The sequence below is a fragment of the Ornithorhynchus anatinus genome, chromosome 2 (genome assembly GCF_004115215.2).
Source record: "Ornithorhynchus anatinus isolate Pmale09 chromosome 2, mOrnAna1.pri.v4, whole genome shotgun sequence".
Taxonomy (NCBI): domain Eukaryota; kingdom Metazoa; phylum Chordata; class Mammalia; order Monotremata; family Ornithorhynchidae; genus Ornithorhynchus; species Ornithorhynchus anatinus.
This window is the reverse complement of record NC_041729.1, coordinates 104675986-104692208: the sequence shown is the minus strand read 5'-3', so window position 1 is coordinate 104692208 and position 16223 is coordinate 104675986. Positions and strand designations below refer to the sequence as shown.

Sequence of the window (16223 nt, the reverse complement as noted above, 5' to 3'; positions counted from 1 at the left end):
GAACTGAGGCGCAGAGAAGGGAGTAAAGACGGAAGGAACGAACGAATGAGCAGATCAATGAAGGAAGGACAGAAGGAAGGAGCGAATGAATGAACAGAGAAATGAGGGAAGGAATGAATGAACAGATCGATGAAGGAAGGAAGGAAGAGAGAAACGAGGGAAGGGATGAATGAATGAACAGATCGATGAAGGAATGAATGAATGAATAGAGAAACGAGGGAAAGGACGAATGAATGAACAGATAGAAGAGGGAAGGGACGAATGAATGAACAGATCGATGAAGGAATGAATGAATAGAGAAATGAGGGAAAGGACGAATGAATGAACAGATAGAAGGGAAGGGACAAATAAATGAACAGATCGACGAAGGAATGAATGAATGAGCAGATAGATGAGGGAAGGGGCGAATGAATGAACAGATCCATGAAGGAACAAATGAATGAACAGAAAATGAAAGTAGGAACGAATGAATGAACAGAAAAATGAAGGAACGAACGAATGAATAGAGAAATGAGGGAAGGAGCGAATGAATGAACAGATAGATGAGGGAGGGGACACATGAATGAATAGAGAAATGAGGGAAGGAGCAAATGAATGAACAGAGAAATGAGGGAAGGAACGAATGAATGAATAGAGGAATGAGGGAAGGGGCGAATGAATGAATAGAGAGATGAGGGAGTGAATGAATGAATAGAGGAATGAGGGAAGGAGCGAATGAATAGAGAAATGAGGGAAGGGTGAATGAATAAACAGATCAATGAGGGAGGGCAGAAGGAAGGAGCAAATGAATGAACAGAGAAATGAGGGAAGGGACGAGTGAATGAACAGAGAGACGAGAGAAGGGACGAATGAAGAAACAGAGAAATGAGGGAACGAATGAATGAATAGAGAAATGAGGGAAGGGACGAACGAATGAATAGAGAGATGAGGGAAGGGACGAACGAACCAGCAGGTAGACGAGGGAAGGGACGAATGAATGAACAGAAAGATGAGGGAACGAATGAGTGAGTAGAGAAATGAGGGAAGGAGTGAGTGAATGAACAGAGAGATGAGGGAAGGGACACCTGAATGAATAGAGAAACGAGGGAAGGAGCGAATGAATGAATGAATAGGTAGATGAGGGAAGGGATGAATGAACAGAGAGATGAGGGAAGGGACACCTGAATGAATAGAGAAATGAGGGAAGGAGAGAATGAATGAATGAATGGGTAGATGAGGGAAGGGATGAATGAATGAACAGAGAGATGAGGGAAGGGACACCTGAATGAATAGAGAAATGAGGGAAGGAGAGAATGAATGAATGAATGGGTAGATGAGGGAAGGGATGAATGAATGAACAGAGAGATGAGGGAAGGGACACCTGAATGAATAGAGAAATGAGGGAAGGAGAGAATGAATGAATGAATAGGTAGATGAGGGAAGGGATGAACGAATGAACAGAGAGATGAGGGAACGAACAAATGAATAGAGAAATGAGGGAACGAACGAATGAATAGAGAAATGAGGGAAGGAACGAATGAATGAACAGAGAGATGAGGGAACGAACGAACGAATGAATAGAGAAATGAGGGAAGGGATGAATGAATGAACAGAGAGATGAGGGGACGAATAAATGAAGAGATGGATGAGGGAAAGGATGAATGAATGAATGAATGAATGAATGAATGAATGAATGAGGAGAGAGATGAGGGGTGGTTAGAATTAATGAAGAGAGAAATGAGATAATGAATGAATAGAGAAATGAGGGAAGGGACAAATGAATGAACAGAGAAATGAGGAAAGGAACGAACGAATGAATAGATAGGCGAGGCGAGGGACGAATGCATGAAGAGATGGATGAGGGAAGGGACGAATGAATGCACAGAGAGATGAGGGAACGAATGAATGAAGAGAGAAATGAGGGAAGGGACGAATGAATGGAGAGAGAAATGAGGGGAGGGACGAATGGAGAAATGAGGGAAGGGACGAATGAATGAAGAGATGGATGAGGGGAGGGACGAATGAATGAATAGATACGTGAGGCGAGGGACGAATGTATGAAGAGAGAAATGAGGGAAGGGACGAATGAATGGAGAGAGAAATGAGGAAAGGGACGAATGAATGAATGAAGAGATGGATGAGGGGAGGGACGAATGAATGAATAGATACGTGAGGCGAGGGACGAATGTATGAAGAGAGAAATGAGGGAAGGGACGAATGAATGGAGAGAGAAATGAGGAAAGGGACGAATGAATGAATGAAGAGATGGATGAGGGGAGGGACGAATGAATGAATAGATACGTGAGGCGAGGGACGAATGCATGAAGAGAGAAATGAGGGAAGGGACGAATGAATGGAGAGAGAAATGAGGGGAGGGATGAATGAATGAATGAAGACCGGGATGAGGGGAGGGACGAATGAATGAATGAATGAATGAATGAATGAATGAATGAAGAGCGGGATGAGGGGAGGGACGAATGAATGAATGAAGAGCGGGATGAGGGGAGGGACGAATGAATGAATGAGTGGAGGGATGAGGGGAGGGACGAATGAATGAATGAAGAGCGGGATGAGGGGAGGGACGAATGAATGAATGAGTGGAGGGATGAGGGGAGGGACGAATGAATGAATGGAGGGATGAGGGAAGGGACGAACGAATGAATGAAGAGCGGGATGAGGGGAGGGACGAATGAACGAAGAGAGAGAGGAGGAAGGGGACGAATGAATGAACGAAGAGCCGGATGCGGGGAGGGACGACTGAAGGAACGAAGCGATGGCCGAGGGACGGGACGAGCGAATGAGCAGGCCGACGAGGGCAGGGAGGGAAGAAGGAATGCGCGGTCCCCCGGGTGACGCCTCCCTCCCTCCCTCCCTCCCTCCCTTCCTTCCCTCCCTCGGCCGCCCTGCAGTTCGGTCCTCCGCCCGGCAGGGGGCGGCGGCGTGCGGGGGCCGTCCGGAAGTGAGAGGGGGCGCGCGCGCGTGCCGGGGCAGGAGGGAGGGAGGGAGGGAGGGGTCCCGGGGCGGGCGGCCGGGGCGGCGCGAGGCCGGGTCGGGGCGGCGCGGAGCATGACGGGCCCGTCGGCGCTGGCGTGGCGGTTGTTGCGCGCGCTGCTGGGCCTGTCCCGCGCGCTGCGGGGGTGGCTCCGCGCGCCCGCGCCCGCCCTCAGGACGCCCGCCCTCAGGACGCCCGCTCTCAGGCGGCTGGGCCGCCGCCGGGCCCCGGCCCTGCTCTCCCTCTCCTCGGCGGCGGCGGCGGCGGCGGCGTCGCCCCCGGCCCGGCTGCCCGCCCACGTGGGCCTGCTGGTGGCCGACGAGGAGCCCAGCTGCCCCGACCTGGCCGGCCTCGTCGTCTGGTGCCTCGCCGTGGGCATCTCCTACGTCAGCGTCTACGACCACCACGGTGAGGGGCGGCCCGGGGGAGGGGGGGAGGGAGGGAGGGAGCGGGGGGGGGGGGCAGGGATGAATGAATGATCCGCACCCGGCGCGCAGGGCCTGCTGCTGAATGAATGAATGAATGGTCTGCACACTGTTGGCGCTCAGTACATGCTGCTAAATGAATGAATGATCCGCACCCGGCGCTCAGGACCTGCCGTGGGATGAATGAATGGTCTGCACGCTGTTGGCGCTCAGTACATGCTGCTAAATGAATGAATGATCCGCACCCGGCGCGCAGGGCCTGCTGCTGAAGGGATGAATGAATGGTCTGCACACTGTTGGCGCTCAGGACCTGCCGTTGAATGAATGAATGATCCGCACACGGCGCGCAGGGCCTGCTGCTGAATGAATGAATGGTCTGCACACTGTTGGCACTCAGTACATGCTGCTAAATGAATGAATGATCCGCACACGGCGCGCAGGGCCTGCTGCTGAATGAATGAATGGTCTGCACCCGGCGCTCAGGACCTGCTGTTGAATGAATGAATGGTCTGCACACTGTTGGCACTCAGGACCTGCTGTTGAATGAATGAATGGCCTGCACGCTGTTGGCGCTCAGGACCTGCTGCTGAATGAATGAATGATCCGCACACGGCGCTCAGGACCTGCTGCTGAATGAATGAATGGCCTGCACACTGTTGGCGCTCAGGACCTGCTGCTCAATGAATGAATGATCCGCACACGGCGCTCAGGACCCGCTGCTGAATGAATGAATGGTCTGCACCCGGCGCTCAGGACATGCTGCTGAATGAATGAATGCCCTGCACACTGTTAGCGCTCAGGACCTGCTGCTGAATGAATGAATGATCCGCACACTGTTAGCGCTCAGCACCTGCTGCTGAATGAATGAATGATCCGCACACGGCGCTCAGGACGTGCTGTCGAATGAATGAATGGCCTGCACACTGTTGGCGCTCAGGACCTGCTGCTAAATGAACGAATGATCCGCACACGGCGCTCAGGACCCGCTGCTGAATGAATGAATGGTCTGCACCCGGCGCTCAGGACATGCTGCTGAATGAATGAATGGCCTGCACACTGTTAGCGCTCAGGACCTGCTGCTGAATGAATGAATGATCCGCACACTGTTAGCGCTCAGCACCTGCTGCTGAATGAATGAGTGATCTGCACACGGCGCTCAGTACATGCTATTGAATGAAGGATCTGCACACAGTCAGCGCTCAGGACCTGCTGTTGAATGAAGAAATGCTGTGCACACAGTCAGCGCTCAGGACACGTTGAATGAATGAATGCTCTGCCCACAGCACTCAGGACGTGCTGTTGAATGAATGAATGAATGAATGGTCCGCGTGCTGTTAGCGCTCAGGACATGCCGCTGAATGAATGAATGATCCGCACACGGCGCTCAGGACATGCCGTTGAATGAGTGAATGGTCCGCACACAGAGCTCAGGATGGGCTATTGAATGAACGCTCTGCACACAGCACTCAGTCCATGCCACTGAGTGAATGAGTGCTGTGCACAGAGTCAGCGCTCAGGACATGCTGTTGAATGAGTGAATGCTCCACACCCAGCGCTCAGTACATGCCACGGAATGAGTGAACGAATATTAGTCATCACTCTCTTCATTACACGTCTCTCTCTGTGGTTCTGTTGATCAATTTTGATGGTCGTGACGCCTTTCTACTTGTGTTCCGTCGTCCGTCTCCGCCCCCCCGTTCTGGACTGCGAGCCCGTCGTGGGGCAGGGAGGGTCTCTCTTTGCGGCCAAACTGTACTTTCCAAGCGCTTAGGAGGGGGCTCCGCACACAGTCAGCGCTCAGTACATGCGATCTCAAACCGTGAGCCCGGTCGTGGGGCAGGGATTCTCTCTCCGTTGCCCAGTTGTACTTTCCAAGGGCCCAGGACAGCGCTCTGCACCTAGTCAGCCCTCAATACGTACCATCGAGTGGGTGAACGAATGAATGTTCTGCACACAGTAAGCGCCCCATACATACCCTGGAGTGAACGAATGATGATTACGCCGTCTTATTAATGATGTGCATTGATCTGTGGTTCCGTCGATCCCTGTGGATGCCGTCGATGCCCGTCTACTTGGGTTCGGCTGTCCGTCTCCCCGCTTCTGGACGGTGAGCCCGTTGTTGGGCAGGGATTGTCTCTCAGTTGTCCTTTCCAAACGCTGAGGACAGGGTTCTGCCCGCAGGCAGCGCGCAATCAAAACGATTGAAGGAGTGCTTGAATGACTATCATTTGTCACTCGATTTTAGAACAGTGCTCGGCAAATAACGAGCGCTGAGACACCAATATCATTCGTTATTATTATTATTCTCTCCGCGACCTCCTCTGTCAGGTGGGGGTGAAGACTGCGAGCCCCACGTGGGACACCTGATCACCTTAGCCCTGTTGGAAACGCTGGGGTGGGTACAAGGCAATCAGGTGGTCCCACGTGGGGCTCGCAGGCTTCGTCCCCATTTTACGGAGGAGGTCACTGAGGCCTAGAGAAGTGAAGTGACTTGCCCAGAGCCGCACGGCTGACCGGTGGCGGAGCCGGGATTAGAACCCGTGACCTCCGACTCCCAACCCCGGGCCCTTGCCACTAAGCCACGCTGTGAGGTCGCCGTGGGCCGGGAAGGGGCCCGTTATATTGGCGTGTACCCTCCCAAGCGCTTAGGACAGTGTTCCGCACCCAGGAAGCGCTCGGTACATAGGCGGGACTGAACGGATATCCGTAAAGTCGCTGCGGGCAGGGAACGTGTCCGTTTCGTCTGGTAAGCAGCGTGGCTCAGTGGAAGAGGGCCTGGGCTTCGGAGTCAGAGGTCATGAGTTCGACTCGCGGCTCTGCCGCTGGTCCGCTGGGTGGCTGTGGGCGAGTCACTTCACTTCTCTGTGCCTCGGTTCCCTCATCTGTAAAATGGGGATTAACTGTGAGCCTCACGTGGGACGACCTGATGACCCCGGATCTCCCCCGGCGCTTAGAACAGTGCTCGGCACAGAGTAAGCGCTTAACAAATGCCAACGTTATTATTGCTGGGGTTCTCCCGAGCGTTTTGTGCAGTGCTCCACGCGCAGGAAGTGCTCAATAAGTAGGAATGAACGAAGGGGGATACGTAAGGTCACTGTGGGCAGGGATTGTGATGTTGTATCGTCCTCTCCCAAGTGCCTAGTGCAGTGCTCCGCGCACAGGAAGCGCTCGGTAGCTTCGAACGAGAGGGTATTGGTCAGGTCACCGACGCGCTCAGTACAGTGCTCCGCACGCAGGGAGAGCTCAGGAAATCCGACGGACCGAATGAATGGGCGTCTTTCGGTCGCTGTGGGCGGGGAATGCGTCCGCGGTTGTATCGTCCTCTCCCAAGTGCTTAGTACAGGGCTCCGCGCGCAGTACTCAGTAAATATGCATGAATGGGTACTGGGTATTTGTAAGGTCGTGGTGGGCAGGGAATGTGTCTGCTTGTTGTTGTAGCGTACTCTCCGGAGCGCTCAGTACAGTGCCCCGCACACAGGAAGAGCTCAGGAAATACGGTTGAATGAATGGGTATCTGTAAGTTGACTGTGGACAGGCAGTGTGCCTGTTGGAGTGTCAGATGGTACCGCTCCAAGTGCTCAGTACAGTGCTCCGCACACGGGGAGTGCTCAGTAAACACAGTTGAGTGACCGGATGGGTTATCTGTAAGTTGACTGTGGACGGGGAATGCGTCTATACTTTGGACTCTCCCAAACGCTTAGTTCACAGCGAGAGCTCAGTGATCGTCATCAACCGTGGTATTTTTCAAGTGCTTATTGGGCGCCGGGCTCGGCACGAAGCGCGGGGGCGGCTACCAGCAAATGGGGTGGGACTCGGCCCCCGGTCCCGCGTGGGGCTCGCCGCCTCGATCCCCATCCTGCAGATGAGGAAACCGAGGCACAGAGAAGGGAAGCGACTGGCCCAGGGTCAGAGCGGAGAAGTGGGGGAGCCGGGATCAGACCCCACCACCTTCCGGCTCCAGGGCGCGGGCTCCATCGGCTGCTTTCTCCGCTACTCCGTGAGCACGAACAGCCGAAGCGCCGCGCTGAGCGCGAGGACAGGTGCCCGTTAGTCGCATCAGCCGGGGCGTGGGGGGCTGCAGGGGAGGGGTGCGGCAGAAAAGGGGCGACCGAAGTCGCGGGGGAGGAAGTGCAGAGGGGGCGGCCTCCTCTTCCTTGCCAGTGGCGGGCAGGGAGGGGCGCGAGGAGGAAGGGGGTGAGGCTAGAGGCGAGGAATGCGGAGCACGGGCTTGCCCAAAGAAGGAAGGCTCGGCCCCGCCCCGCCCCGCCCCGCGGCGAGTCACGCCACTAGTCGGACGAGTCACGGTGGGGTCGTTCGCCGTCCCGCCGGGTCGATGCCGTGTTCTCGGTCCCTCAGCCTTTGATTCGGCTGTATCGAGCGCTCGGGGTGCGCAGGGCACTGTGCCGGACGCTTGGGAGGGTGCGGCAGAGCAATAAACGGGCACATCCCCTTCCCACAACGAACTTCCTGAGCTGGTTCTAGAGATCGGGGTGCCAAGCCAGTTCATTCAAGGGAGAAAACATGAATATATAGAACTAGTCCAGAGCTGCTGTTCGTTCTACTGATAATGTGGGTATCTGTTAAGCGCTCACTATGTGCGGAGCACCGTTCTAAGCGCTGGGATAGACACAGGGCCATCAGGTTGCCCCGTGTGAGGCTCCCGGTTAACCCCCGTTTTACAGATGAGGTCACCGAGGCCCAGAGAAGTGAAGGGACTTGCCTGAAGTCGCACCGCTGGCAAGCGGCAGAGCCGGGATTCGAACCCACGACCCCTGACCCCCGAGGCGCTTTCCACTGAGCCCAGCTGCTTCTCTGTACACATCAGGCTCGGCAGAGAGAAGAAACCGTTCAGGGTAATAACGACACTTACACGGTTTTCGCTAGGCCTCTTAGGTGCCGTGCACCGTACCGAGCGCGGGGCGGATAAAACAGATGGGGTCGGGGGCAGTCCCTGTCCCGTGTGGGGCTCACGGTCTCAATCCGTGTTTTACGGTGGAGATAACGGAGGCCCAGAGACGTGAAACGGCTTGCCCGGGGTCACCCAGCAGACTCGTGGCGGGGCCAGAAACAGAAAACCCCCGACCTCCCGGCTCCCAGGCCCGTGGTCTGTCCGCTGTGCCACGCCGCTCCCCCCGACCAGGGTACGGTGCGGCACAGCGTTAGGATGAGGAGCTGAAGGGGAGGGGTTCTAACGCTGTTCCCTGATGACCCCGGGCCGGGCCGGTTAGATTTTAACAGGCTTTGTTGAGCCGCGTCCCGGAGAAACCGCTGAACCCCCCCCCCCCCCCCCAGCCCCGGACGGGATTACTAGAGAGCCCGTGACCGTGCGTCAGACAGACGGCTTTCCTCTAGGAAAGGAGGAGGAGAGGCAGGTCTGAGGCATCAGGCAGAAATAACTTCTTCCGACCGTCCGAAAATAAAGCCCGCCTGATCTCGAGAAGATTCTCGCCTGGTAGGGCAGGTGGGGGTCTCTGTTGCCTCTGAGAAATTGGCTACCCGACATGGCCTGGGTGCGCACGCTGTAAATGTAGACTGTAGGTAATGATGATAATGTTGGTATCTGTTAAGCGCTCACTCTGTGCAGAGCACTGTTCTCTAAGTGCTGGGGGAGATCCAGGGGCATCTGGTGGTCCCACGTGAGGCTCACAGGCTTCATCCCCAGTTTACAGATGAGGGAACTGAGGCACAGAGAAGTGTGAAGCGACTGGCCCACAGCCACACAGCGGACAAGTGGCAGAGCCCGGGATTCGAACCCATGACCTCCGACTCCCAAGCCCGGGCTCCTTCCACTGAGCCAAGCTGCGTTAAAATGAAGAGCGCGTCTAACGTTACCCAGACCTCTATGGCGCTCATCAGTTTCGCCTTGCATCCATTCAGTCGTATTTATTGAGCGCCGACTGTGTGCAGAGCACCGTACTAAGCGCTTGCAAGTTCTGGGTCCTCAAGGCTCAGGACTAAGGCTCAGGCGAGCCCCTTGGTGGGTAGGGATCGTCTCTATCGCCAAAGTGTACTTTCCAAGCGCCGAGTTACAGTGCTCTGCACCCAGTAAGCGCTCAATAAATACGATCGATTGAATGAATGGTCCCTTATTCTTGAAGGGCGACTCCCATCGTCCTCTGATATTCAGATGATGATGATGATGATGATAATTATGGTACTTGCTGTGTGCCAAGCACTGGCGTAGATAGGAGGAAGTCCGATTGTACGCAGCCCCTGTCCCGCACAGGGCTCACACTCTTGATAGCCATTGTACAGATGAGGGAACTGAGGCCTAGAGAAGTTAAGCGACTTGCCCAGGGGCACACGGCAGATGTGTGGCGGTGCTGGGATTAGAACCCAGGTCCTTCTGACCCCCAGGCCCGTTCCGTCCACTAAACCACGACTGCCACTCATATTCATTCATTCAATAGTATTTATTGAGCGCTTACTATGCGCGGAGCACTGTACTAAGCGCTTGGAATGGACAAATCGGTAACAGATAGAGACGGTCCCTGCCCTTTGACGGGTTCACAGTCTAATCGGGGGAGACGGACAGACGAGAACAATAGCAATAAATAGAGTCAAGATAAATAGAATCAGGTATGGTATACGTGGGTTTTTAATGGACTCAAGAATTCCCTTAATCCACTTAGTTTACAGGCAGCTGGACAATAACTGGGGAGAGGGTGCCGGTCTTTGAATGGACTTTAAAATGATTGGGAGTAATTTTAGATGTCATTTTGAACAGTTTTCCCGTGCTACCGTTTTGGGGGGGGAAGAAAATGGAGGCTGTTCTATCTCTGCTGCCGTCACCTCTTTCTAAAGGCGATGTGACATTATTTCTTCCATTCAACAGAGAACTGTACTGCAGGTTGATTTTTTTTTTTTTAGATCGGGAAAGTCTGGAAGCCTCTGATACTCTGGCCAGGGAGTCAGAAGGATTTGAGTTCTAATCCCGGCTCCGCCACGTGTCTGCTGCGTGCCCTTGGGCAAGTCACCTAATTTCTCTGTGCCTCGGTTACCTCAGCTGTAAAATGGGGATTAAGACTAAGAGCCCCATGCGGGACAGGGACCACGTCCCACTCGATTTGCTCGTACCCACCCCCCCCCCCCCCCCCGGGCGCTTGGAACAGTGCCTGGCGCAGAGTAAGCCCTTTCAGCCCGTTATTGGGCAGGGATCAATGGCCGAATTGTACATTCCAAGCGCTTAGTACAGTGCTCTGCACATAGCAAGCGCTCAATAAATGCCATTACAATTACTTTCCAGTTTAAAATCTACTTCCGTCTCTTCCTTATTGCTGATTTGCATTAGAAAATCTCATGGAGGATGTAGAAACTTGTACACGTACAAATGGTAGATACCATCCCGCTGTCATTTCGATCCGGTTAGATTGTATTCAGACTTTGCCCTTCACATACCGTGGATTGATTGATCGGCTGCCCAGAAAGCTGCCTAGAAGAGGGCCGTTAGGCTCCGAGGGCATCGCAACCCTCAGTTAAGTTGCATTTATGAGAACATCTTTAGTTTTGAATGGGATGGCTCGATCCGCCCCCAAAATGAAGACAAGAAAAACCTCGTTGTGTCTAAAGCGTCGCACTCAAGTTACTCAAGTAGTTAATCAAAGATCGAGCAAGTTTTTGTGAAGAGAGTATAGCACTTTCTCAGGAAGGGGGTCTCTTCTCCACCCTCCAAGCTGCATCGTAAAAGAAATAAGATGGTTGAATTGTACTCTCCAAGCGCTCAGTACAGTGCACTGCTCACAGCATTCAGTAAATATGAGTGAATGAATGAACGAATGAAATAAGACACACCCACAACAAGAGTTGTAAAGGTTTTGTGGCTCATCTCTGCATTTGGAATCAGCCCTGCTGCTGAGGAGTTAACAAAAAAAAAAAATAGCTGTAAAACGTTGAGGAAACCTCTTCCCGCTGGAATTGGAAAACATTTTTTCCTTTGTAAACTTCTGAATGATTTCAGAGGGGGAAGAGCTGATAAACTAGGACACTTCATAAATCACAATATTTAAAGCTGAATCCGACAGATGGGAGGAGTGCAGCGTGGCTCGGTGGAAAGAGGCTGGGCTTGGGAGTCAGAGGCCATGGGTTCGAATGCCGGCTCTGCCCCTTGGCAGCTGTGTGACCGTGGGCTTCTCTGTGCCTCAGTGACCTCATCTGTAAAATGGGGATGAACCGTGAGCCTCACGTGGGGCGACCTGATTACCCTGTATCTCCCCCAGCGCTTAGAACAGTGCTCTGCACATAGTAAGCGCTTAACAAATACCAACGTTATTCCTATTATTATTCACAAGTAGGATCTCTCTGACAGCTATCTCCTGTCTCCAACAGCGTGTGCTGTGGGCACTGGGAGTCCACAGGAATAATTAAGATACTCTGCCTGCAAGAAGCACTCAATGAGTACCATTGATTGATTGTGTTTTAGAAGATAATCTTCAGGATCAGGTCTCCCCTACAGAGAGCTAATCCAGAAGACTGTGCAGTAAACCGAATTTAATCCACTGCTTCCTCAGATGTCATCCTCATCATCCGTGGTATTTGTCGAGCACTTGATAGGAGCACCGTAGTAAGTGGTTGGGAGAGTAGAATACAACAGAGTTGGAGGACACATTCCCGGTTCCCAAGGAGCTTGCAGTCTATGTATCGCAATGTAATGTCTGTGCATCAGAGTCCCTAAGGTGGGAGGGAGGAATGGGACGGGACGCGCATAAGTTTCCAATGGAGGCATCCAGCGTGACCCAGTGGATAGAGCGTGGGCCTGGGAGTCAGAAGGACCTGGATTCTAATCCCGGCCCCACCACTTGTGTCTGATCTGTGGGCGAGTCACTTCGCCTCTCTGTGCCTCATCTCATCTGTAAAATGGGGATTAAGACTGTGAGCCCCCTGTGGGTTACGGACCGTGTCCCTCCTGATTAGCGTGTGCCTACCCCAGTGCTTACGACGGTTCCTGGCACATCGTGAGCGCTTAAATAATATTTAAAGAAGTTGAGCCGTGTTTGCTTTGGTACGGTGCCACGGAATCCCGTTGGCAAACAGAATTTCAGTCAAGGGCTGATGGAAAAGTCCGTGGCACCAGACTTGGAAATGAAACTTGGAGAGAGAGGACGAAGCATCCGTGGAAGGGGTATATTTTTTATGGTATTCGTAAAGTGCTCACCGGGTGACAGGAACTGGTGTAGGTTCAGGATAATCAGATTGGACAAGGTCCCTGTCCCATAATGGGGCTCATAGTCTAGTAGGAGGCAGGAGGGTTTACTCCCCGTTTAACAGATGAGGAAACTGAGGCACAGAGTTCAGTGGCTCGCCCAAGGTCACACAGAAAGCAGTTGGCAGAGCCAGGATTAGAACACAGGTCCTCATGACTCCCCAGCCCTGTCCTGTTTCCATTAGGCCTCACTGTTTCCCTGTATATTCAGGATAATTCTACTGCTAGTGATCTGACTGACTGAGGAAACAAGTCAGGTAGTGATGTCCATCGGGAGGAGGACTTTCTTATCTCCGTCGCCTCTGGCTCACCCTCTTGGCATCTTTCGTCATCTTCCCGGTACCTTTTGCTCAGTGGAAAATCGGTCTCAGTTTATGAACAGACTTTCATTGTTTGTGTTGACACCGCACAGGAAGCAAAACTACAGGGAGGGGAAAACGTGGCCCAAAATGGCTCAGTGTTTCTCCAGATACGATTTTGAGCACCCTGGCAGTTGGCGACACTTCAGTGCTTGAAGAGGCATACTTTCATTGAGAAACAGGGCTTCCCTGCACGGTTGCAGCAGAATTTGGGGGTGGGGCATGGGGGGGGGGGTAGGCTGTGGCTGTTTCCAAGGATTAAAATCACCCTGTGTTTGTTGGCTGTACTAACTGAGCAGCAGCCTTCGTTGTGTACAAAACACTACCCAGACCCTCTTCTCCCCAGTTTACAAATGGAAAGTTAGAATCTGGAGACAGGAGGAGTTGTTCTGACCTTACTTAAAGCAGCAGCGCTGGATTAGAGCCCCCATTCTTCCATTCCTTGCCCGTTCCCGAGTTCCCCCGGGGTTCCGTGGGGCTTGCGTCGCCCGAAAGCTGCTTTTCTTGGCTGGGGAAACTTGGGCTGTGAGGGCGGCCCTAACCTCTCGCACAAAAAGGGAAGAGAGGTGGGAGGCGTATGGCAATTCATTCATTCAATCGTATTTATTGAGCGTTTACTGTGTGCAGGGCACTGTACGGTAATAGTAGAGTATTCTGAAGTGGTGGAGGAGCCAGGCTGTGCACACAGTAAGTCCTCGATAAATATGATTGACTGGTGCTTATTCACCCACCAGGCGACGAAGATAAAAGTAGATGACCTGTCCCTTGCCCTGGAGCTGTCAGTCCTTTGGGGAAGACAAGTGGACACAAACTACCGAATATACAGTAGATAGGTGAGAGCGTGATAAACAAAAAATTAAGTAATAAAGTACTCATACGTAGAAATGCAGGTGACAGCAACCCATCAGAGAGAGCCTTTTGAAAGAGGTCACTCATTCGACCGTGTTTATCGAGCGCTTACTGTGTGCAGAGCACAGTAGTTAGAGTACAATAATAGACATATTCCCTGCCCACAAGGAGCTTACAGTCTTACAGATGAGCTCCCCGAATAGACTGTAAACCCGACAGTGGGCAGGGACTGTCTCTATCTGTTGCCGAATTGTATATTCCAGGGGCTTAGTACAGTGCTCTGCACATAGTAAGCTCTCAATAACTACTATTGAATGAATGAATGAATGAATGGGCTCCCCCACCCTCTGCCAGACTGTAACTCGTGGACAGGGAACATGTCTGCTAATTCTGTTATGCCCTATCAAGCGCTTAATGCAGTGCTCTGCACATAGTAGACTGTAAGCCCGTGATTAGACTGTAAGCCCGTCAGACGGCAGGGACTGTCTCTATCTGTTACCGACTTGTTCATCCCAAGCGCTTAGTACAGTGCTCTGCACATAGTAAGCGCTCAATAAATACTATTGAATGAATAGTAAGCATTCAGTGAATATGCTTCATTGACGGAGCGGATGGTAGACATTAAAATAAATTACGGTTATATCCCTAAGTACCGTGAAGGCAAGGTGGCTGTCGGGTGCCTAACAGTTGCAGATCTATATGAAACGGCAACACAGAAGGGAAAGGGAGTAAGGGAAATGGGGGTTTAGTCAGGAAAGACCTCCTGTAGGTGACAGTAATAATGACATTAAGCGCTTAGTGTGGGCCAAGAACTGTACTAAGCGCTGGAGTGGATACAAGCAAATTGGGTGAGACCCACGTGGGTCTCCCAGTCTTAATCCCCATTTTTTTTTTTTTTACAGACGTGGTAACCGAGGCCCAGAGAAGTTATGTGCCGGGCCCAAGGTCACACAGCAGAGAAGTGGCAGAGCTGGGATTAAAACCTAGGTCCCTCTGATTCCCAGGCCTGTGCTCTATCCACGAGCCAAAACTGTTTCTCTGATTTTAACAGGGTTTTAAAGGTGAGGAGAGTGGAGAGTCTGTCATATACCAAGGGGGAAGGAGCTCCAGGGGAGTACGTGGCCAAGGGGTTGGCGGACAGGTCGAGAGTCTGACTCAGGTGGTTGTTAAAGGAGCGAAGTGTGCGGGCTGGATTGTAGGAGTCCTTTAAAGTCAGTGGTAAGGAGTTTCTCTTGGATGTGAAAGTGGATGGGCAACCACTGAAAGTTCTCGAGTGGAAAAATTGGGACTGAAGGGTTTTTTTTTTTTTAAGAAAATTGAACCAGGCAGATGAGAGATGTATGGACTGGAGTGAGGGAGAGACAGGAGGCAGGGAAGTCAGCGAGGAAACTGATGCAGTAAAATAATAATATTAATAATGTTGGTATTTGTTCAGCGCTGACTATGTGCAGAGCACTGTTCTAAGCGCTGGGGTAGATACAGGGTCATCAGGTTGTCCCACGTGAGGCTCACAGTCTTCATCCCCATTTTACAGTTGGGGTAACTGAGGCACCGAGAAGTGAAGTGACTTGCCCACAGTCATACAGCTGACAAGTGGCAGAGCTGGGATTCGAACCCATGACCTCTGACTCCCAAGCCCGGGCTCTTTTCACTGAGCCACGCTGCTTCTCTCGTCAGGGAGGGATTGGATAAGTGCTTGGATCCACACGGTAGCATCTTGGATGGAGAGGAAAGGGCAGATTCTAGAGAAGTTCTGAAGATAAAGCCGACGGGAATCGGCTACGTTGAATCTGTGGATTGAATGAGCGGTGGGTCAAGGATAATGCCAAGATTATGGTCTTGTGAGGCGGCGAGGATAGGCGTGTTATCTTCAGCGAAGGGAAAGGACAGGGTTTGGGTGCAAAAGATGAGGAGTTCTGTTTTGGACGAGTTCAGGGAGACATACAAGAGAGATGTCCCGAAGGCAGGAGAAAATGCGATGGGACGTGCAAGTAGAGATCTCCCCCTCTCCCGTCCCATCCCCTCAGCACTGTACTCGTCCGCTCAGCTGTATATATCTTCATCACCCTATTTATTTTGTTAATGAGATGACCGTCACCCTGATTCTATTTATTTGCTATTGTTTTAATGAGATGTTCTTCCCCTCGATTCTATTCATTGCCTTTGTTCTTGTCTGTCCGTCTCCCCCGACGAGACTGTAAGCCGTCAGAGGGCAGGGACTGTCTCTGTCTGTTACCGATTTGTCCATTCCAAGCGCTTAGTACAGTGCTCTGCACATAGTAAGCTCTCAATAAATACTATTGAATGAAATGAATGAATGAAGGCAGGAGGAAATGCAAGACTGCAGAGAAGTAGAGAGGTCAGGATTGGAGAGGTAGGTAGATTTGCGAATCATCCGCGTAGAGGTGGTAGTTTTAGCT

At 52.3% G+C, this 16223-nt stretch overlaps 1 protein-coding gene across 1 annotated transcript in view; it reads left to right on the top strand.

Annotated features, from left to right (window-relative positions):
* The first annotated feature begins 3011 nt into the window (after positions 1 to 3011).
* NUS1 (NUS1 dehydrodolichyl diphosphate synthase subunit) overlaps positions 3012 to 16223 on the top strand; it is a 40601-nt gene continuing 27389 nt past the window's right edge. The window contains exon 1 of the mRNA XM_029057449.1: positions 3012 to 3379. Coding sequence (XP_028913282.1) covers positions 3046 to 3379 — 334 coding nt within the window. The 5' untranslated portion in view covers positions 3012 to 3045. The remainder of the gene's footprint in view (positions 3380 to 16223) is intronic.